This window comes from Marmota flaviventris, chromosome 4 (assembly GCF_047511675.1).
Source record: "Marmota flaviventris isolate mMarFla1 chromosome 4, mMarFla1.hap1, whole genome shotgun sequence".
Classification (NCBI taxonomy): domain Eukaryota; kingdom Metazoa; phylum Chordata; class Mammalia; order Rodentia; family Sciuridae; genus Marmota; species Marmota flaviventris.
This window is the reverse complement of record NC_092501.1, coordinates 157688063-157713419: the sequence shown is the minus strand read 5'-3', so window position 1 is coordinate 157713419 and position 25357 is coordinate 157688063. Positions and strand designations below refer to the sequence as shown.

At 38.1% G+C, this 25357-nt stretch overlaps 1 protein-coding gene across 1 annotated transcript in view; it reads right to left on the bottom strand.

Annotated features, from left to right (window-relative positions):
* Positions 1–25357, bottom strand: part of Itgbl1 (integrin subunit beta like 1) — a 241944-nt gene that overhangs the window by 127467 nt on the left and 89120 nt on the right. Inside the window, exon 3 of the mRNA XM_027938908.2 lies at positions 3437–3583. Coding sequence (XP_027794709.2) covers positions 3437–3583 — 147 coding nt within the window. The remainder of the gene's footprint in view (positions 1–3436; positions 3584–25357) is intronic.

Here is a 25357-nt window from a genome sequence, read left to right as displayed (position 1 = left end):
TTTTGGAGATGCCCAAATAATGAATCATTCTTTGAGCAAATAAATTCCAAAATTATATTGTGCCTCACTCTACCTTTTTGACACTAGCATGTTCATTAAAGAAATGGCCAAGAAAAATACACCCCAATATAAATAAACTTCCTTAGGTATCACAAATTTTTCTTTCAACATTTTTATTCATTCAAAAAGAACCACAGGGCTGGGGTTGTGGCTCAGCAGTAGAGCGCTCACCTGGCACGTTCAAGGCCCTGGGTTCAATCCTCAGCACCGCATAAAAATAAATACATAAAACAAAGGTATTGGGTTCAACGTTTTTTACAAAATAAAAAAATATTTTTTTTAAAAAAGAACCACAGTTCTTTGTATATACAAAAAAAAGTAAAAATAACATATTAGTAGAAGCAAAACAAAATGAAACAAAACAACTGAGTCAGATCCCAAGAACACAAAATATAGCCTGAGAAGGTTTAAATATCTAATCTGAGACAATCTGTGCACAGAGTAATTGAATATAAAAGTGTCTGACAAACCATTGAAATCATAGGAGTTGTGATTCCAGACTGCTAATAAATTCCATGTAAATAAAATATTGAATAACAGGCAAATAAGGGAAGGTGGCCATTTGTGGAAGAATGTTGGGTGTCAATTGGTAAATATTGAATTTGGATTTCAGAAATTATCATTTTCCAATCATCCTCATAAACTCTCCATAAGAGAGAGTCTTAATTTTAATGAGGATTGGGGTATTTGCTTGCTTTCAAAGTTTTTCCCCATAGCTGGGTGACTTGTAAAATGGGTAAATCAGTGATAAAGTCAGTAATAACAGGCGTGACATCAGACATCACCTTGATGCGTTGGTCAGAAGTGATCCCCCACAATCCCAGCAGATGGACATCACCAGCTTTAAATGAAACATTCTAAAAGCACAAAATCATCTATCTGGTATCTCACCTAAGAATAGATAGCAAGAATCTAATCATGAGGAGGCATCAGACAAGCCCAAAGTGAGTAACATTTTATTTAAAAAAGAAAAAGATGTTCGGACAATTTTCTTCAAGGTTGTCAGTGCTATAAAGCCAAAGTCAATAGAAACTGCCAGATTAAAGAAAGCCAAAGAAAGAGAACTAAGTATAACATTGTCCCTAGATTAGATCCTGCAAGGAGAAGGAAATATAAAGAACTTTGTTGAGTCAATTGACAAAACCGAATGATGGATGGTAGGCAGTTAGATAAAAGTACTGTACTTTTTAAATTATCTGTTTCAATGTTTAAAATAAAGTACAAGTATAGATATCTTAGAAATGTTTTAATTTTATCAAATAGTTTATCATCTATCAAAACAGTTCTGTGTATTTTCTCCTTTGAAATATGTTATTGTGAATCATGAGAACATTAAGATTCCTAGACTAGCCCTCACATGGTTATAATGCATCTTAGTACCTGAATTTGATTATTTAAAAGCATAATGAATAAAGTAAAAAACAGATAACTTAAAAAGCTGCTGGTGAGACTGCAAATTGGTGCAGCCAATATGGAAAGCAGTATGAAGATTTCTTGGAAATTGTGAATGGAACTACCATTTGACCCAGCTGTCCCTCTCCTAGATCTATACCTAAAGGACTTAAAAACAGCATACTACAGGGACACAGCCACATCAATGTTTATAGCAGCACAATTCACAATAGGAATGGATCTAGATGCCTTTGAAAAGATGAATGGATAAAAAAAAATGTGGCATATAAAAATGGAATATTACTCAGCAATAAAAGAGAATAAAATCATGGCATTTTCAGGTAAATGGATAGAGTTAGAGAAGATAATGCTAAGTGAAGTTAGCCAATCCCACAAAACCAAATGCCGAATGTTTTCTCTGATATAAGAAGGCTGATTCATAGTAGGGTAGGGAGGGGAAATGTGGGAAGAATAGACAAACTCTAGATATGGCAGAGGGGTGGGAAGGGAAGAGTGGGTGTATGGGGTAATCAATGATGGTGGAATGTGATAATCATTACGATCCAAAGTACATGTATAAAGACACGAATTGATGTGAGTATACTATGTATACAACCAGAGACATGAAAAATTGTGCTCTATGTATGTAGTAAGAATTGTAATGCATTCTGCTGTCATATATTAAAAAAGTAGAATCCTAGTCTTTATTAATAAGTTTGAAAGAATGAATATTTTCAGGATAAAAGGGGCTACTGTCTGTGTGCAGGGGTGTGCAGGGTGCGTATTGTTGGGTGTTCTGAGTCAGAGGTAGAGAAATCCTACCTCTGAAAGAAAAGGAAAGGCTGATGTGCTGAGAAGTGGGGAGAGGAGCACGAGCACAGGAAGTGACACGACTGCTCAGACCACTTGTCTTGGTCCCTGATGGGTCCTCTGGCACCGCATGCTGGGTGTGGCCCTGATTCCTATTAGCCGAGCACCCTTACCCGGCTTCCTCTATACCAAGCAATCTGCAGCAATCAGATGTGGAAAGGTCCTAGCTCTGATTGCAGAAGGGCCCTACCAGTAATGCAAGCTTCAGCAAGGGAAGGTATTCGTTCAGCAGGTCAAATCCTTGCCCTTACACATGGAGAACACTGGCTCCCTTCCCTGGATGTGCATTAGGATCATCCTGGGAGCTTAACAACCCACTGAAGTCCAGCCACACCCCAAAGCACCTAAAGCAGAACTTCTGGGGAAGGACATGGGCACTGACATTTATCATTTACCCTTTGGGATTCTCATGTTCTACCACAGTCAAGGAAAAACAACTTTAAGGCTCCACACACCCAGATATTAAGAATATTTAATTATAGTAACACTAGCTAAACACCATTCCAACCTAAACTGCAACTGCTTTGCTTTACATGGTTTGGTTAATTAATTTTTATACCTTCTCTGCCATCTTCTAAGAAATAGTTTTAAATGACTCTGATGCAATATAAAAATATTTCGGTCAAACAAAAACTCTCACTGCCATTCTATTCTTCAATGTGTTTCATATCCAGTATTACCTGAATCATCTATAAAATTAAAAGCATTTGATTTTATTTGATGCTAAGGTATAAATTCAAAGCACCCTTGATCTGTGGCAAATAAATAAAAAAGCTGGTTACATAAATCTTTTCATAAGATTTAATCCTCCATTCCAAATCATGGCTCCCAATTTACATAAGATTCTGTGGGAGGTGGTTTGCAGTGAATACCATGCTCCAAGGCATGCTCTGAGGAGGCACCGGAAACAACTGGAGAGCACCAAACTTGCCAGTCTCAGCAAGATGACATTTTCTCCCTATTGATTTATCTAAATTTCACTTCTAAAAAGAATACTCAAAAGCAGCTTCACTCCATTTCAACATTTCTCCATGCCTACAAATTTCCATTAAAAAAAAAAAACAACAAGATTTGATTACTTCACTTCAGAATCTTCAAGGGACAGAATTCTTACCTGCATTGGAGCAGATGACATCTTGAGAATTCTTGCACATTTGGTTGCTTTTTTTCCTTGTCAGGTTACAGTTGGTTGGGTACTGGCAAGCATCCCCAGACCACCCCGCATCACATCTGCACTTCCCGCAGTCACAGGTACCATGGCCTGAGGATTTAACAACATCCAGTGAGACTCAAACTGTCTTTCTACCATTGTAACAAAAACTCTTAAGGGTGGCATCTGTTCAAGGGTGAGCAATAATAAATTGAAACACACATATCTCTCAGAGGCTAAGGGATAATGCTATTATCTATAGTATAATGCAATATAAGAATTTTATCTCAATAATCAGCTTTGATAAATGATTGTATAAACCTTAAATTAATTTATAGAGAAATCAGGGTAATACATCAGAAATCTAATAAACCACATGGTCAAAAAGTTTTGCAATCAAAATATAAAAATCTACTTTGTACCACAGAATTTGAGAAAAAAAGCCTAGGAGGAATATTTTTATTTAATTGTATTTCATCATGCCTAAAACCACAAATTCTGAATGAGGAAGCTTTGTTTAATGAAGAGCCATTAAACTAAACATCAGTCCTATAGTTATCTGAATTAAACAAGAAATGAAATTTTATGGATACATAAAATATCACCATGGGATAAGATTTACACATACAAGTAAATCCTTCTTCATGAAGAAATTTGGTTCAAGAATCAAAGGTATAAGAACTTCTGTCTCCATAGAAGTTTTCCAGTCCGTACTGATCTCCATCACCAGCGATCATCCTGCTTTTAGGCGATGTCAGTTATATGGCTGTGATCCTAAACTGCATTAAAAGCCCTCCTTGATGGAGCCCACAAATGTTTTTATCGACTGCACATTAGCCTGACCTAAGTACAAAGCACCTACACTTGGCTCTTGTCCTCAAAGAACTTACAAACTTCAAAGTCAAGGCTGATAGATAAAGAAGCTGGTGTTACCATTGTCCAGAAGTGTTTGCCATTTCATGAACAATAGTCTGTGACCTACAGGAAGAATGGGGATTTTCGGGACTATCTGGTTCTTGGAAGTTAGGCAGGGTTGGAATGGGTTGTAGGGAGAGAATGTTTATATTACTAAAGATAATAATACTAGGTCTAAATGTCTAAGATTCAGAGACCTCATAGAATGAATCTTTGATCTGGTGCCAGCAGTCAGTCATTTGATGTGGCAGCCAGAATCCATAGGATGAGGTGCAGGTAGTTGGTCAGAATTGATAGCTCAGAAGCTGCCTGTCTGTGCGTGTTCAACAGAGCCTGAATCGGATTGGCTGTGAGTTTAAAACCTCTCTTCATGTGTTCCAACCCTTGTAAATGCTTTTATTTCTGTTGCATTTGTCAAATCAATTGTTTCTGTTTTGCAAACAAAGTCCTGCAAGCACCTATTTGAAATTCGTTATACTCACTTGACTCTGTAAGTTGATCATATCATTTTGCATTCCTGTTTGTCCTCACACATTCCTGTCAGTCCTGGCCAACTTGGTATCATTCATAAGCACAAGTGATCCTGCCTGTCAGCAGTCCAATCTATTTGTAAAAGGGTTGATCCAAATTCTTGAAATGGCTAAGCCTCTTTTGGTAAATTATGTATCTTGGAAACTGTACTGACTCCTTCGTAACATTAATGTGTTAGGCTGAATCACATGATATTGCCAGCTTTGTCAGTTGAGTATCAGATAGTTCTTATGGCTCATTCCAAAGAAAGGGCTTTATGTCAACAGTAAAGAAAAGTAGAAATGTTTTAGAAGATAAATGAGTTTGATATTAATGATTTGCTGACCCAAGGATAAAAGATGACTCAGTTCTTTTATGGTGGGTTGAAAATCTTAGACCTTAAGGTACAGTATAGGTAGCAGAGATGAATCAAAGGTTAACACGTTTTTTTGAGTCAAGGATCACAATTCTTTAAAGGGAGCAAAGATTAAAATGGGAGGGAAATAAGGAAAATGTACATAGGATAAGAAAAAACTCATTCATCTCAAACAGACCCAAAGAAGCATTAGTAGATGCAATATTCTAAGGTGCTTATTCCACACAGCCCACAGAGGCGCAGTTTCATGAAACTCCCTCAATGAAAGACTCTAGGATAAAATAACCCTGGGAAGGAGTATTTTGTATGCACCATGATACGTACTGGTACACTGAAGACCCCCCAATGCACTGTCCTGAAAATGTGATTTATATATTTATTTATTTATTTTGACTATAGGGCCCCTTCCCTCATGAAGAGAGTTAGCATCCTGGGGACCCACTCAGGCCAACCCTGGGTCTGGTGGTGTGTTCTCAGCACTTCCTTTAGCATCTGCTCAAAAATGCCAGGGGATGTAGGGAAGGTTACTGCCTTCAGATTCTTTCTCAACTCCATGCCCAGTAAAAACCTCTTTGATTCATTTCTCCCCATTTAGTAAAGCTAATAGAATAGAAATTGATTTTTGACTGTCAAAAATTATCAAATAATAGGCCACATACCCTTATTTGGAGGTAAATATATTATTTTTTTTAGAAAAGAAAATAGTCTTCAGACCATTTTTATTATTTTTTCCAAGTTAATAAGAGTTTCAACAGACCTCAGGGGATTAGATTTCTATATTATTGTGCCAAGGTAATCTCCATTACAGGGTCCATAATATGGCTTCAGTAAAAGACCCCATTTTTCAAAATAATTTACCCCTTATATATCAGTTTCCTGGATTCCCATAACAAAGTACCACCAACTTGGTGGCTTAAAACAGCAGAAATCTATTTTCCTACAGATCTGAAGGCCAGAAGCCAAAATCAAGGTGTCAGCAGTGTGGTTCCTCCTGCAGGGTAGTTCTAAGGGAGAACCTTCCCATGCCTTTCCTGCTACTGGTAATTATTGGCACTCCTGAGCTTTGTGTGGCTGAGAAGGCCCCTCCAGTCCCTGTCTCAGACCCCCACACCCTCTCCTCTGTGTCTGTGCTGTCACCCTAAGATAAGCACACAGGGCACTGGACTTGGACCTCCCTACTCCAGCAGGACCTCACCTTAATATGAGTATATCTTAAAGATCCTATTTCCAGACAAAGTCACATTAACTGGCACAGGTGCTAGGTATATAGATCCTTATGGGGAAGGTGTTCAGCCCACAACAGTTGCAAATAGACATCTGTACATTCATCTTTCCTAATCCGAATTCAGGTGAAAGGTAGATCACTGTTTTCTCTTAAGATCTTGAGAAATTGGCTGGCCCAGGATGGCAGCTAGGCCATCTGCCCCTCGCCTCTGCCCTACAAAGGAAGGTCCTGAGAACCCACATGTACTTGGGCACAGCTCCACTACTGGCGGCTCTGCCATCCCTCCCCTCTACTCCTCCTGTAATGGGCTCTCCTTAACCACTGCTCCAGTCTAGAGAAATGAACACTGCCACAGACCCAGGGGCAGGCCAAGTCTGGGGGAGAGTTTGGGATCTTTAAGGTGGAAAGTTCTCAGTCCCAGGCACCTCAGTGTAAGAGACAAGACGTGACCATTTCCAGGGGTCCAGGTGGCCACATTCCCTTGGCTTCTCAGACAATCCCCACCCCCACATGGTAACAGTTGGAGGACCAGAGCAGGGACCCTAAACCACGGGACCCAGGACAGGACTCCTCCTACCCAGGCTTAGGGGTGGCCTTTGCTGTCCCAGGCCCACATCAAGTCCTAGCCAGCAAAGGCTTTCCCATTCCTGACTGTCTAAGCCATTCCAGCTGTTTCTTCCCCAGGCAATTCAGTTCCCACAACTATGAAATGTGGTCTTAAAACGAACAGAGCAACATGCTTGAGAATAAATCTGTTGACCTTCAGATAAGTTCCCAAGGAGTCGAGGGAAACCAACACAAAACAAAAATGTCAGAGAAAAGCAAAATGACTCCTTCACCAAAGCAATGGGGACGAGGAGGGGAAAGGCCATTTCTACTGTTTGCAGGGTTGTCATGGTGCAGCCCGGCACCGGGAAGGATGCCAAGCCACAGCACAGTGTGCGTTCAGTATTGTGATCCTCTTTTCAGGTAAGAGTGCAGAAGCCTGGCCACTTTCTCCCAGGCATGCTAACTTCTTGCTTCTCCTTTGATAAAGGAAAAGTATTCCAACAGAATAACATAGGTTTTGTGAATCCTGAATAATCAATAATCAGCAGCTCTGCAATTACTTCCTTTTTAAAAAAATTTTTAACTACGTAATGCCAAGGCACTAATCTACTCTAGTCAGTGGTGAAATTTTCCTTAAAAAACATCAAGGGAACAATGCAGGCACTTTTTATTTAGTTATTTTTTTAGTACTGGGGATTGAAGCCAGGGATACTTTGATACAGAGCTTTATCCCCAGCTCTTTTTTATTTGTTATTTTGAGACAGGGTCTCACCAAGTTGTGTAGGGCCTCACTAAGTTGGTGAGGCTGGCATCAAACTTTCAATTTTCCTGCCTCCTCCTCTGGAGTTGCCAGAATTACAGGCAAACGCCACAGTGCCCAGCAGATACCTAAACAAACTGCCTTAAAATGGAAACAAAGATTTTACCAGCATAGAAGAATTTTTAAATATCAACTATTCATTTGCATATATCAATGAAAAAATAATTGTAAATTGCTCTGCCAAATATAAGAAAGAAAAAATAAAGATGAAAGGGATAGCGCTTAACTCTCTCCTCCAAGTCTACTAGCATTTTGCATAAAAATAAAATGTACTTATTAAATTAGCTACACGTCTGTGGTCTCAAGACCTAATGAAATATTAAATAGGTAAAAAGTAGAAAACTAGCTAGCTAGATAGAAGTTGGTAAATATGTAGATAGGTAGACATAGATACAGAAATAGATGTAGATATATAAATGTAAATATCAATAGGTATGAATAAGTGTATCTATATATATGTGTATGTATATGTATAAATGCTGGGGAGAGGTATTGGCCAAATTGAATTGTTATACATATCTGTATCTATATATACACATACACCTATCTGTGTACATATGCATACACACACATTTTTTCATGTTTGCAGTGGTTGGGATTGAACCCAGCCTCACGTATGGTAGGCCAGCACTTGACTACTGAGCTACATCCCCAGCGCTGGGTAGAGCTATAAATGATGATACAAATGTACATGAAGATGTAGATCTAGAAGTAGATATGGATATCAGCTATAGCTAGATTTCATGGAGATCTTGTTTAATGACAAACTTGTCTTTGTCACACAATCCCAGTAACTATGCATAAACTTTCTTTAACATAATAAGGATGGATGAAGAAATCAAAGAAGAATACCCCATGTGCAGGCTGTAAGGAGGTTCACGGTCAGTAAATATTTTAAAATAATAATAAAACTGATTAAATCTCATTTTATATTATCAACAACAATGATAAGCAATGTCAGTAATAAAATACTACTCCCTGATAAAAGAATCTTTGTTGACCTAATTCCCAAATAATTGTTAGTTACTATTGAGCTTTAATAAAATGTTTTAATAAGCTACAAATTAGCACATTGCATTATTTATTACCTAATAAGCATTGTCTACTAGAGGCAGTTATTTCTGAGCACTCCAGTTAGCATCCCAGTGCATTCACACTCAGCTGCTCACATTTGTTTAAACATGATTTTGAGATCATTTTGGACTCACAAGAGAGTTGCATGCATGGTAATTTTATACACCCTCACCCAGCCTCCCAATTGCTAGCATCTCACACAACCACAGCACAATAATCAAAACCAAAAATTAATATTGTTCAATATTATCTGCTACACTCCACAGGGTCATAGAAATACCCTGTTTCTATTCAACATATTCCCCATTAATTTTAGCATTTTTCAATTGATCTGACCCTTAGTATTTATCACTTTGGTATTCTAAGGGTAATTTTCTATTTCCTTCATCTTTTCAGCATTTATTATTTTGAATTCTTCTGTAAGGAATAAGGTATACAGTCCCCACATTTAGTTATTTTTTTCCTCATTTTTATTGTTACATCATATTTCTACATATTGATGAGATCTATTGTTATATATTCATATATGCACACAATATAACAATTCAATTTGGCCAATACCTCTCCCCAGCATTTATGTTCACGAAATTATTTCTTTATATCTATATGTCCTTAGGGTATTAGTTTATTTGAACATTATATTTAAACAATTGCATTATTTGTATTGTTGCTCAATTTTCTTATCTTTGGCTATTGAAAACTCAGGTTGGTAGGTTGGCTCCTCTGGTTTTTCTATGTGAACATAGATATGAGCAAAAGAAGGTACATATATTTCAGTACATTATTAATTTCTGATTCTATAAGATGCTTCAACTTTTACTCGTCCTGCTCGAGTCCTGTAAGGAGCCCTGGCTTCTTTTATTTATGAGTGGTACACTGAAATATTAAAATCTGGGCAATAAACACTGAGATCTGAATACTAAGTCTCCCTGGGTGCCACTACTTTCAGACATTCTCAGAGTGAGTGAGGAAATACGTGCATACATGTTAACCAATACAGACACATATATTGTCTATATTTTTATCTATATTGGTATTTATGCATTGCATAAATACACACACAAGCATACACAAATCAAAACAAAAATGCACAATCCATGCCGAGTCCTGCATCTCCCACACTGAGTTGTGCCCGCCTTTCTTGTTTTTAACTTCCTTCTCCAACCGTGAGAAATGTGGCCCTCATTTGCTACAGGATCTTTACTTGCTCATACTACTATACTCATAGAATAGTTTCAGAACTGCTTAGAAACTATGACTGATTAGAACACTGTGTTTGTGCACAGTTCTTTCTGTGTTTAACTTTACAAAACATTGTTCGCCAAAGTTTCTTAAAGCAGCACTTGACACCGTGTGTATTCCATCTTGGATTCCAGCCATGCGGTGGTGGATTTCTATTTAAGTTTTACATTTAACACGTGAACTCTGTAGCGTACAGCTCAATGGGCTTTGACAGATGAATGGAGTGGCGTCCATGGGCACCGTCCCTCCAGAACAACACCATTACTCCAAACCTCTCTCCTGCTTCCTACTACATGATCCCCATACTGTCCCCCAGTCCTTGTCCACTGCTCATCTGGTCTCCCCACTATGCCATAGTTAGACCTAATTCATAATATTGTGTGAATGGAATTGTATAATAACATACAGTCTCAGACTTGGCTTCTTCCACTAGACAAAGTGCATTTAAGAGTCATCTTATGAAGGTGTAAATCCATAATTCCTCACTCTGTTTTCTTCAATTGCTGCCTAGGATCCTGCTGTATGAATGCAACAGAGTGGATCTATCCATTTCAGGTGGAAGGACATGTCTGTTGGCCTGCAATGCTTCGTAACTGTTAATAAAGGCTATAAACATGTGAGTTCAGTTTTTTCATGGATATGCATTCTCATTTCTTTTGAGGTGAGAGATTGCTGGCTCACATGGGACATACATATATAACTTTACTTCTAAAACAAAGTTGCCAAATTGTTTTCCAGAGGAGTGCAGTGTGCATTTCCCCTTGGTACACACGAGAGATCAATTGTTCCACGTCCCCTCAGCCACCTGGAATTGGGACCTTCTCTTTTTCCTTCCTCCCTCCCTTCCATTTTTCCTTTCTTTTTTTAAAAATATTTTAGTCATTCTAACAGCTCTGCAGGGGTAGCACATTGTCATTTTAAATGGCATTATCCAATAACTATAATGATATTGAGTATCCTTTCATATGCTTTTTGGCAATTAATCAATTTTTTGCCCACTTTTGTACTGGACTGTTTTGTTGTTGTTGTTGTTTATTTGTTTGTTTCTGTTGAAATTTTCAGTTTTTTATACATCTTGTATACAAGTTCACTATCATAAATGTGATTTGCAAATATTTTCTACCAACCTGTGGCTTTTGTGTCATTCTCTTTTTTCCCCATATTTTTTAAATTAGTGCATTATATTTGTAAATAGTAATGTCGTTTGAAGAGCCTCCATACTGATTTCCATAGTGCTCATTCTAATTTGCCATCCCATCAACTGTGTAAAAATGTTCCCCTTTCTTCACATCCTCACCAGTATTTATTATTCGTATTCTTGATGACTGACATTCTGAAGAGAGAACCTACAGAATGGAAGAAAATCTTGGCTCGCTACTCTTCTGACAGAGGATTACAATCCAGAATATATAAAGAACTCAAAAACTTTACGCCAAAAAAAGTCAAATAACCCAATTAATAAATACGCAAATGAATTGAATAGACACGTCTGAAAAGAAGAAACACAAATGACCAAAAGTATATAAAAAGTGTTCAACATCATTAGCAATCAGGGAAGTGCACCTCAAAACTCCACTGACATTTCATCTCACTCCTGTCATTCCCTTTTAACAACATCTTTCAGAGAATAAAATGCTTTGATTTTAGTTAAATTCGAATGATCGAATTTTCTCTTCAACAATTGTTCTTTTTGTATCTTATCTAAAGACTTATCTAAGACATAGTCTTAGATGCTCTAATTTCATGGTAAGTATAAAAATTAGATGCTGTAAGATCGCCACCTTTTCAGTATTTTGTTATTAGTTTCCTTTTTTTTCCTTCCCCCTTTTTTTTCTTCCCAAGTGCACATTTATCCCCAGACTTTGGACCATAGCAAATTTCCTACGCTTTCAGATCTTGGATGAATTCAAGAGCACTGGAAATTTGCAATTTGTCCCACTTCTCTTCCATGCAAGGGTAGAATGACACCTTCTAGCTCTCTAAACCTTACATGGAAACAAAGATCTTATGTTCACTTTGAGAGTAAGTTCACTGAGGGTGTGGAATTAAAGCTCACTTTCCCAAATCCTACAATACGACATAGCGCTGCATTTAAACCGAATGTGTGAAATAAACAATGATAGAACAGAGATTATAGATACAAAAATGGATAACTTGAGTTACTTTCAATCCTATGTCACTGTTATGGTTTGAATAAGTGGTTCCCCTCAAATTTCATGTGTGAGACAGCACAGGAATGGGCAGAGGTGAAATGATCAGATTATGAGAGTGGCGATCCAATCAGTGGGTTGATCTATATGAATGGATTAATGGGTGGTAACTAGACAGGTCAGGCATGGCTGGAGGAAGTAGGTCACTAGGGGTGTGCCCCGGCACATTGTATTACCCCTGGCTCCTTGTATTCAAGCCCTCTCTGCTTCTGGCTGTCATGAACAAAGTAGCTTCCCTCAAGCACTCTCTTCTGCCATGATGTTCTGCCTCACCTCCCGCCCAGAGCTATGGAATAGGTCAACTATGGACAGAACCTCTGAAACTGTGAGCCACAATAAACCTTTCCTGATCTAAGTTGTTCTTGTCAGGACTTTTGGTCACAGTGATGCAGACCTAATACTCACTCTTGATAATGACTTGGAATACTTGTTTTAAACTTTTAAACAGCACATACAACAATGTGTAATTTTTGAGATAAGTACACATTTTTGTTCATGCATGAAGTATTTAACCGAATTTCAGTAATATGGTTAAAAATTGAAATGCTTTCTTCTATTTTCATTATTCCTAGCTTTAAAATAAAGAACAAAGCAAGACCACTATTATTGTACTTCTCACTAGCTCTACTGACAAAAGTTTTATCATACTGAGAAGAATGGATGATCCAAATTCATCCTCCAGTAGTCATAAATACGTGGGGTGTACCACTGCTGGAGCTGTGCGGTAATCTTGACGCAGATGTTTCAATCTGAACACTGACAGCTCAAACCCATTTGCTTTTATTCCAATGTGTAAATACCTAAGACCTGCACCGTGTCCTATCACCCAGGGGATCCCAACATGCTTACCTAACAAGAAATACTCTCAATTTTCTCCTACTCTTTTTGAGCCGTTATGCATTCCCAGCCTTCCCTGGTGGTAAGAAACCTAAGAATTAACTATGCTACCTCTAGAATTCTAAGACTCCATTGTCTCATAGTATAATTTGAGATAGAAACTTGGTCATTTTCAAGATGGGGCACCAGTCCCCAACAGCTTCTCAAGCTAACAAAAAAATGGCCTTTTAGGTGTTTCTGCTTTTCAAAATGATCTTGGGAATATTTTGAGGTGAACAATGGAAGAATTCCATGTAGGGTCTATTGCCTAGAAATTAAAAGGTCTGGGTTTTAGTCCTGCCTGGACATTAATAAGCCATGTGATCTTGATGAGGAAAATGGAAGAGAGAGGAAATGGACACCCAATAACCACTGGCTTCTGCTACTGTGAGAAGTGCCTTATGAAGGCTAATCTGTTTCATTTTCACAATGAGCCAGTGAGATGGATTTTGTTTTTCTATTTTGCAGATGAGAGGACTAGGGACTAGTGTTTAAGTGATTTGCTCAGTTTGCATAGCTTATGAACCCAAAATCTCTGTTTTCCTCATTGCAGCCAATACCATTTGTTCAGTTTCAGAAGGCAGTGGACTTAAGCGGACCCTTTGCTCTAGAAAAAGAGGTGGGAGGAAGAGCTGGGGACTGTGGCTTGATGGCACTGTTTTGTTTGTCCCTTTCCTTTTGGAACTCATATGTCCAGAAGGTTATGGTGCATAATCCTTCATGAAAGAACTCTTAACCGTAAAGTGATCGGAGTTTATTTACCATTTAAAATGAAATCATATTAAAACCAACATTAATAGCATTCTTCATCTGACATTACTGCATTCTTTATCTCCAGTTCTACTGGTTTCCTGCAGAGTGAACTCCACTCAGGCTCAGGGCTTCAGAGCATGGACACATGACACTGTGTTCAAAATCCACTTCCACTGTTTGCTGCTGGGTAACTCCAAGCAAATATTTAATCTCTCATATTAGTTTCCTGGCAAAACACGGTGTCACAAACTGGGTAACTGCAGACACCAGAAATGTTCTATTCTGGAGACAAGATGTCTAAAATCAAGGTGACTGCAGAGCCATGGTCCCTTCAGACTCTGAGTAGACTCCTTTCTTGTCTCTTCTGAGCTCCTGGTGGGAGCCAGTAATCCTTGGTGCTTCTTGGTTTGAAGGTATATCACTCAGATCCCTGCCTCTGTCACTACATGGCCTTCTCCCCAAGACTATCTGTGACTCTCTCCTTATAAGGACACCACCCATATTGGATTAAGGGCCCATCCTACTCTGCCATCCCTCATCTTGAGGAATTACATCTGCAATGCCCTGCTTCCATCCAGCTGTCACCCTCTCTGCTGAAAGCATCTGGAGAGCAGCTGGCCTGAACACAACTGCCCTGATGATCACAATCCTAAACTAAAAAGAAGAAGCGAGTTTGCAGAATAAAAAATGGGTATCAAGTGTAAATTCTGATCCATGATTTTCCTTCTCTCATGATGAGAGTGCATGTGTGTGTGTGTGCACGCGCACACACACACACACATACACACACAATCTGATCATATACCAAGTGGGTTTCTGGGTTACAGAGACATGAAATTTTCCTGGAGGAAGTCTACATTTCACAAAGGCATTATGCAAACATACTCAAAAATTAACTCAATAACCAACTGAAGCTGAATAAGGATTTAAAGACTACAGTGCTAGTCAATGTGCCAACAGATAAAAGTGCATCTAAAGACATGTATATATGTGTGTTTGTGTGCGTTTATTGTGTATATATATATATTTTTGGTTATTTTTAAGATTTCTCAAATTCATTCACATTCATAGTTGATCTTAGAATACTACCTATCCTTGAAGAAAAAACAAAACTATAAAATGCAGCACAAAGTTCACTTCTTTTTTTTTCAGCTTAAGATCTAAGGTTCTGATACAAACCAGTAGCTTTCAAAACCTGGTTTCCTTTGTTTAGAGAGTGCACAGAACATATTTGGGACACAAGGAGAAAACACTAAAATTATTTACCCATATTTCCACAATGCTATAATATTATTTCTCTTTAGCCAGATCATGAGGCACACTATTGATACTGTCACTTTTTATACTTCATATATTATACTCAAAATCTTTATAAAGAAAAAACACATATGTTAAAAGCCATAATCCCATAAGCAAATATGCTACAGATTCTACTTAACAATGATGTTGTTTAAGGATTTCTATGACATGAAGTTGGTAAAACCCACAGAGTATCCTATAGTCACAAGACACTGTCTGGGGAAGGCAGAGGAATCTTTGAAATATGTGAGTCTATGAAGAGCCAGAAAGATTGCACTTAGTGATATTTTCTCTTTTTTTTGGGGGGGGGGGCGGAATGGGAGGTACTGGGGATTGAATTCAGGGGCACTCACACACTGAGCCACATCCCCAGCTCTATTTTGTATTTTATTTAGATATTGCAATGAGGAGGACACCATTATTTGGAAAACCATACTGAATCGGCATGAAAAGTGCACAGCAGAGGTCCTATGTGGGTCTCTGGGGAAGGGCACTGGCCCCCCTCAGCAGGAGTGCGATATGGACAGAGAGAGACAAAGGTGGAGATCCAACCTGCATGTCCCTAGGGATCATTTGCAAATTTTCTCTGAACCAGCTTGGCACAGTTTCAGCAGAATAGAGCTGCTGTTTATTAAGTAAATGACAAGCCCATCAAATGGTGTGTGCACCCAGCAAGGTGCAGGAAGCCAATTTAATTGACTACTAACTGAAGAGGACATGGTTAGAATGTGTAGATGAACTGATAAGGACACCAACCCCATGGGAAATACAGCTGTGGTAGTCTAAGGTAGGAACTAGGAAAACTAGAGAAGCAAGAATATACAGGTAACAGCAAAGCCCTCGAAGCTATGAGCAGTTTACTCCCAAGGGCCCTATGTCCCCTTGGCCCTTAGATCTTGACTCGAGGGGAAACCATTAATTGACTGAGTATACTCTAAATAAAATTGCTACCAGTGGAATAAGGGTTGCATTGCCAACCATCCTCCTCATTCATCTGGTGAAGCCCTAACTTTTGGGCCCTCAGAATGTGACCTTACTTGGAAATAGGGTCACTGCAAATGAAAGCAGACAAGATGAAGTTATGCTGGAGTAGGGTAGGCCCTTAATCCAATTTAAGTGATGTTTATAAAAAGACAAAATATGAGCGGGGCACAGTAGCACATGCCTGTAATCCCAGCCGCTCAGGAGGCTAAGGCAGGAGGATCTCAGGTTCAAAGCCAGCCTCAGCAGAGCAATTCATTGAGACCCTGTCTCTAAATAAAATACAAAATAGGGTTGGGGATGTGGCTCAGTAGTCAGGTGCCTTCGAGTTCAATCATCGGTACCCTCCCCCCCAAAAAGAGAGAAAATATGGACACAGGGATGTGACCACAGGTTGGATGCCATGTGAAGATAAAGACCAGGGGATAAGTCTACAAGCCAAGGAATCCCAGAGTGCTAGTAAACCACTCTAGCTCAACCCTGGGACCCAGAATAGAATGCTGAGGAAGAACCTAGCCAAGCATTGATCGCAGACTTTTATCCCTGAGAACTCTCAGAAAGGAATTTCTGTAGTTTAAACCACCCAGTTTGTGGAACTTTGTTACAGCAGCCCTAACTAAATAATACATATAGTTCAGAGTATAGTTTAAAAGAATCACAAGAAAATGGAAATGTATCAATTTGCATTTCTGTTTAGTGTTTCAAAAGGAGTGTCAGGCATTGACATACTCAACAAATTATAAATCCATATGTTCAAGAGAGAATCCACAAATGATGGCTGAAGTTTGCCTGCATTTGCAGAGAAAGCATTTAATCTAAGTGTTGTGCCTGGCGTACCCAGGGCCATCCTGAATAGATTAGAAGGCAAAACCTTCTGAACAAAAGTATATATTGCTTTTTGTTAGGTTGTATGTAAAGTCAGTAGAAAAAAAAATCATGCAATAGAAATCCCCCAGATAAAAAAACACTGCTTAAACTCACTAAAAAAAAAAAAGTCAAAGCACTCTATGGCTCATCTTTGATCATTCCACTTAGGACTCCTCCATTCTCCAAACCTTATTTTCTATGAAACAAGGCCATCTCTGTCTGAAAATAAAGCCTGTCCTCCACTATGAACCAATGGTATCTCTACATCCCTGTGGGCTATGAGAAGGCTCCCCCATACAAAGCTTACAAGTTATGTTTGAGAGATAGACTTTTAATACACAGGGAACTTTTATGGCCTATTAAATAAATCTGTGTATTATCTAAATTAAAAACTACCAGTGATTACCTTATGGTCAACAAATGCTATGATCAATCAATTGTTTGGAATATTAATTTCTACTCACCCAACTAAAAAGAATCATATGGCAACAATTTATTTTTTTCTTTCCTTCTCACTTAGTTCAAGAATTAACAAATATCTATATTTTGAGCTATCTTTATTACAAACCCTCTAATTGCAATGACTATTCTATTAATTCCTAACTCCCTGGGGTATCTCTGCTATAAGCTGTTATGAAGTGGGTAGTTAATAAAAGTTATTGACAGCTTGGTTGACTTGACTTTAAAAAAAAAGGAATAATTCTCTTGCATGCTGGCAAAAGGACTTTAAGGTTTGAATGTTTCTACAATACAAAATCAGCCATCCAAAAAATAGATATTTGCAGTTGGCATGGAGACTAAACTGAGCTCATTACTATTCATTCTTAGAAACTTTTTAATCACTTATGAAGTATTTGCAAAATTTAAAAAGCAATTCATGCTTTTGATTCCCTTTAAGAAAAAAACCCTAGATCAGTAGACAGAAAAATTAAATTGGGAATAAAGGCATAGGGCAAGGAGTATGTTTTCAGGATATAATGGTCCCTCACTCTGTTCTGATCTCCCTCCCTCCCTCCTTTCTTGAAAAGTAAAATTCAGAGGCAGTTCACTCAGTAAGTAGAGTTCTTAGAGGAAATACATTTATTGGTAAAAGAGAGGCAAATTGTACTCAGGTGTGCAATCAGGTGATCAAAAAGGAAAGGAAAGGTTGCTATAGCAGCCAGTGCAGCCTGCTGTTCAGAAACCACTGAAGCTAAGGCACTTGGAGATGGAGAAAAATCATGGCAACGGTGCAGCCATTGCTCCAAAGTAAAGGGCTATCTTCAACAAAAATACAGTCCATTCTAAACTTCCCCACCCCTGGCCAGGGTATTGCTATTCCTGATGGATGACTGTACTTCCTCATTCCTCATTCTGATTTTTTTCATTTTAAAATTGTTCCAGTCATTTCTAAATAATGTATCTTAACTTCTCTTTTGCAAAGGCATACTGGTATTTCCTTTGGAAAATAGCTTTACCAAGTTTACAGTGCATAAAATAAGTATGGGTTAAACTTCTGAGTTACAGAAAACTGACTCACAAACTGGCACGAAAACTAAAAAACTTACTTATAAAAGAGGAAATGTGTGGTGAATGTATTTAAGTGATTCTTCCGAGTGTTTAAGCAATCTCTTGAGTCGTTTGCTCAGCTCAGGCACCTTTGAGCTGAGGTGCAAAAGTGACATTCCCACATGTGCTGTCCTTCATCCTACCCCTGTGCTTCCTTCTCCAGCCCCAGAGCCCTCATCCACTCTTTCTCTGCCTTCTGCTTCTTTGAGGGTGCCAATTCTCCATTCTGTATCTCTACTTCACCAGCATTATTACCAATGCTCATAAAGTTGAGCCAATGTCTTTTATTCTTTACAGAATACAATTAAAAAACCATGAACTCAAGCCCCGACTTTCAGCCTCTATCCCAATTCAATCCACCTTTTCTTTTTGAATCTCTAAAAAGGGTAGTTTACACTCTTCCTCTTACCTTCTATTCATATCATATTTCCATCCCACTATTCCACTAACATTTTTCCAGCTCAGATGAGTAATGTGCTTTCATAGCCTAATTCCACTGACATTTCAGATCCTTATCTTACGGGCTGTTTCTATCCTTAGACATCTTCTCCTTCTCTCACCTTCTTCCTGACCTTCTCCGCACGCTCAGTCCCCTAAATCACGGCTACATAAACAGCATCAGCACAACCATGTACCTACTATATCTTAGAATGAAGCAAATAAATGGAATGAGAAAATAAGGGACATTTATTCTGAAGAAAGCTAATTAAACCTAAAGATAATATGCATCACTGTGTCACTAGATTTTAAGCAGGCTTGGCTAAGTTATGTTCTATTATGTTTCACGCTCATGATGTCTGGTGAATGGTTGTAAAACACAGAAAGCAAGTTCATGTGGATCAGAGGAAATATTAAAAAATCAAAATCCACAGCTTCTTTGCATATCTAGATATCCAAGTTTCAAGAAAAATAAAGTTTAATCTGCCACATGAATATCTTTATCATTTTATTAAATTTAGTCATATACCGTGCACTGTTCTGAGCCTTATTTGATTCCTCCTAGAATATATGTTAGAGAGCTTTTTTTAAGACCTATGAAAGGGAACTGAGATTAGATTTTTACCCTACTTTAAAACTAAGGAATTAGCTTTCTACAGTTTCCTGTGTTCCAGCAGAAGACTGTTGGGTTAGAGTCAAAGACCCTTATTACAGCCACAGCAGCGCTGGAACATCCGTGTGAGACAGTTATCAGAGCCACTTCCCAAGGAGCAACACCGTGTGGACTGAGTCACACCACACATGCAGTGGATTATGTTAAGAGAGGCATCCAGGATAGGGGATCTGACTCTCCATGGTGAGCAGTAAGCAAGCCTGAGCTTCGCTGCAAGAGGCAGGATTTTGTAAAACTGGACCATAAGTAAACTTCCATTTGCTCCAGAGGAAAACACCCTGCCTCTCTGCCAAGACTGTTCTTTGCACAAACATCCATGAACAAGTAGTCTGGAAAAGGACCAGTGCCTGTGCTGAAGAAAGGTAAGGAAACATGAGAACCACAGAGAATCTTCTCCCGATACCCATTCATATCAATATCATAGCCCATACATATCCACTTCATTCTTTTTAACAGAATGCATAGTGTTCCACAGCCACAATACTTTGGCAGTCTTTTTTTAGTGTACATTTAACTAGTTTTTGATAATTTACCAATAAAATATTGTTGTAAGCACTCTTTCTTACACGTACATCTTTGTGCAGAAGTGTGAATAGATCTGTGGGATCAGTTTTTGTAAATAGAATTCATGGAGTAAATGGTAGGCATATTATTACAATTTTCATAGATACAGATAGATGTGTTTCCAAAACTACATTCAATATTGTTAGATTTCTCTTTCTAGGATGAAAATACTTGACAAGAACAACATAAAGGTGGAAAAGTTATTTTGGCTCATGGTTTCAGAGGTTTGATCCAATGGGAGCGAAATCATTACTTGGCCCTGAGGTGGGGCAGAACATCATGGCGGAAGGGTATGGTGGAAGACCACTACTCTGTTCATGGGGCCAGGCATAAGCATTTGGAGGTGACCCCTCATATCCAAACTATAACACAATAGAATATATTGCATATATTCCATATCCTGTGATATATAATGTGTGTTAACCTAAGTAATAAAAATTATACTGGATATTTTCATTAGCATGTGTCTACTATAAATGAGATTCAACATTCTTTTATTGGGTTTAATAAACCATTTTTGTTTTGTAAATACATTATTTTTCATTTTATTATCTTAGAATTTTCTGCTTATATATTGCCTATTTTTCTATTAGATTGTTGGACATTTTCATGATTTTATGAGCATTAGATTTTATAAGTTAGTGATTTTGGTCTTTTCATTTCCAATATATTGCAAATTTTTTTCTTAGTTTATTGTTGATCTTTGAATTTATAAATGGCATGTTTTTCAAAACAAAATTAACTTCATGGAATCAAATTTATTCATTGTTTCCTTTGTGAATTCCAAGTTTGTTATATACATAAGTTTCTCACATTCCTAAAACATATCACCAGATTTTCCTCATGGTTTCTTTTGAAAATTTGGTTTAGTACATAAATCTGAAATTCTTTTGGTGTAAGAAGTAAGGTAAGTGTCCATGTCTTTTTTCCACATGACCTACTTGTTTTGAGGCACCATTAATGAATGATTTATGTCTCATTGATTTAAAATGCCATGTGTCAAATACTATATTACGGGATATACATCTTTATTCTATATGATTTTACCTTGATATGTATATCAACTCATGTGATATGGATATGAATTCATGCCAAGCTATTGTGAAGGCTCCAGTGTATTAATGGTCCTTTCAGATAATTGATAGCCCTGGTGACACTTTTTGTTGTTGTTGTTTGTTTTCAGTAATTATCTTTAAACTCAGAAATTTTCAATTACAGATACTTTTTAAGTCCAAAGATTTATTGGTCTTAGAACTTTTTGGGTAGAAAAACTAATCACATTAAACATAAAGATTACTTTGGGGTAAATTCACAGATACTATATATAAAAACATTATGTGTGTATTGTAAAAACAATAGTAAACAGTGTAAAAACGTCTGTCAATTTCAACAAGTCTACTACTGTATTATCCTATTACTTGTAAGGATCATTTTTACAAAGAGTAATTTTGTTATGTTTTAAGTATATAATAAATGTGAACAAGATAATGATAATTTAATAGTTAAAATAACTATCTTATTTTTAGTTATATTGTCTTTTACATATGAAACAATGTTTAAAATGACAGACATTATTCTTCTAAGGCATTAAAATTAATGTTATTTCATAGGGAAGGGCTATAGTATATGTTCTTCTCATATATAGAAAATATTCACCTATTTTATTTTATTGCCAATTTTTGGCATAAATGACTTAAATTTTATCCAATAATTTTTTAAGCACTATAGACATATCACAATTTTCTTAGATTGGCCTCTCAATATGATAAAGTATACTTTTTAAAATATTCTAAGATTAAAAGCAATCTTCTCTTTCTTGTACATATACCAGATATATGCAGCATTTGTTTGCTAATAAGGTATTTCAAATTTTTACAATCCAGTGAGTTTGGTATAGAGTTTTGTAATACCATATTTGGGCATATTGCTAAAGTTTAGCAGGCTTTAAGAATAAACTTTGAGAAAATGTATTTTGACACAAATACATATTTTTAGTTAAAATTATAGGATACATGCCTCTTTCTTTTTTCAAACTGTAAACTGTAAACATTTCTTACATTTTTACATTTACTTTATATTTGTTACTTTAATAACTACATTATTTCATATCAAGTCAATGTACTATAATTTACTAAATCATTCTGGTATTGTGCATTCAGGGAGAGAATAATATTTTATGCATGTAAAAAATAATAAACTTTGGAAATTTTCCTTATTTATACATTAAAAAATATTTTTTACATAAACTAGTCTTATCCTTAAAAGAGTGAAACATTTTGTCTTATTTTAAGCATTTGGTGTTGGTAAGTCATAAAAAGAAATTGAACAATGTAACTGGATAATAGGGTATTCAAAGTTTGTTTCATCTCATGTTCATTGGGGAAATATTTTTAGAAAATTAACTATTCCTTCTAGGCTTTAAATTTAAAAGCATAAATATTATTTTGTTCAACACCATCAGATCCTTTTGTTTATGTTTATAGAAATGTTTTAGGGAAAAGTTTTCTCCTTAAATACTTATATTACTTAAATAGAAGAACATAGTAAAATTAACATAGTAAAAGACAAGATTATAAAATAATAATTCATAGAAAAGAATAAGGAAGGACTCATTATAGACCAAAGCAGAACTTATTAAATTAGAAAGCAATTACAGAAATAAATGAGACTTATAAATCCAATTGTTAGCAAAACGGCAAAGTGATTGAATATCATTAAAAAACTAAAAACAAGGAAGACAGGTGTTCACAAAACAAAGAAAATGGAAAAATCAGCAACAAATTCTGAGAAAAGAAAATTAATCACTGAGTTTATAAAAGATCTATAAGTATAGTAGAGGGAACTGTGAACACGCACAGAGCAGGCCCAGCGGCCTGCTGAGGGGCAGAGCCGCCCCCCACCCCCCTCGCCTGCCAGGTAGGGGAAGGGTGACCACCGACAGAAAAGGCCCAGTGGCCCGCGGCGGGACAGAGCTTCCAATCACTCCTGCAAGGTAGGCGGGCCTGCGACCCACCGGCAGAAGAGGAGCAGCCGCCTGCTGAGAGGCTGAGCCGCCCCCTCCCCCTGCGCCGGCATAGTAGAGGGAACTGTGACCAAACACAGAGCAGGCCCAGCGGCCTGCTGAGGGGCAGAGCCGCCCCCCACCCCCCTCGCCTGCCAGGTAGGGGAAGGGTGACCACCGACAGAAAAGGCCCAGTGGCCCGCGGCGGAACAGAGCTTCCAATCACTCCTGCAAGGTAGGCGGGCCTGCGACCCACCGGCAGAAGAGGAGCAGCGACCTGCTGAGAGGCAGAGCCGCCCCCTCCCCCCCGCGCCTGCAAGGTAGTCGGAACTGTGACCACCATCAGAACAGGTCAGACCTGCAACCGAGAGACAGAACAGGCCCAGTGGCCTGAGGAAGGGTAGAGCCGCCCCCCCCCCCACGCCTGCAAAGTAGGCGGACCTGCGACCCACTGGCAGTACAGCCCCAGAGGCCTGCAGAGGGGCAGTGCCGCTGCCTGCGCCTGCAAAGTAGGCAGAACTGCGACCACCGACAGAACAAGCCTAGCGGCCCGCAGAGGGACAGAGCCGCCGCCCGCGCCTGCAAGGTCGGCGGACCTGCTACCGACTGGCAGAGCAGGCCCAGCGGCCTGCCGGCGTGGTAGGCACATTGCCCCAATTGGAGGAGGGGCAGAGCCGCCGCCCGCGCCTGCGAGGGAGACTTTGCAACTATACAAGACCAATATAAATATATAGGGGGAAAATTCAATAGCACAACAGTTTCACCAAGTAGAAAGGAACGCGAACAGTATGAAGAGACAAGGAAAGAAAGGACCACAAGCATTGCAGGTCAACTCAACGTTAGAAGAGGTAATAGCTGCAGCTGATGGAATGTCAGATAAAGAATTCAGGATATACATGCTTCAGATGATCTGGAGTCTCAAGGAAGACATCAGACAGCAAAATCAGACAATGAAAGATCACTTCAACAATGAATTACATAAACAAATCCAAGAAGCAAAAGATCAACTATACAGGGAAATAGAGGTTATAAAAAACAAACAAACAGAAATCCTAGAAATGCAGGAAGCAATAAGCCAACTTAAAAACTCAATTGAGAATACTACCAGCAGAGTAGAACACTTAGAAGACAGAACATCAGACAATGAAGATAAAGTATTTCAACTTGAAAAGAACATAGACAGCTCAGCAAGACTGTTAAGAAACCATGAGCAGAACATCCAAGAAATATGGGATAACATCAAGAGACCAAATTTAAGAGTCATTGGGATACAGGAAGGAACAGAGTTTCAAACCAAAGGAATGAGCAATCTATTCAATGAAATAATACGAGAAAACTTCCCAGACTTGAAGAATGAGACAGAACCCCAAATCCTAGAAGCCTACAGGACGCCGAATGTGCAAAATCATAAGAGACCCACACCTAGACACATTATAATGAAGATGCCCAACATACAGAATAAGGAGAGAATTTTAAAAGCTACAAGAGAAAGGAAGCAGATCACATTTAGGGGTAAGCCAATCAGGATAACAGCTGATCTTTCAACACAGACTCTGAAAGCTAGAAGATCCTGGAATAACATATTTCAAACACTGAAAGAAAATGGGTTCCAACCAAGAATTGTGTTTCCAGCGAAATTAAGCTTCAGGATGGAAGATGAAATTAAAACCTTCCACGATAAACAAAAGTTAAAAGAATTTGCAGCTAGAAAACCATCTCTTCAAAACATCCTCGGCAAAACATTACAGGAAGAGGAAATGGAAAATAACAATGAAAACCAACAGTGGGAGGTAGGACACTAAAGGGGGGAAAATAATCAAAGTGGAAAACAAACCATGTTTAGTAATATAAATAAACAAATATGGCTGGAAGAACAACCCATATCTCAATAATAACCCTAAATTTTAATGGCTTAAACTCACCAATTAAGAGACACAGGCTAGTAGAATGGATCACAAAACAAG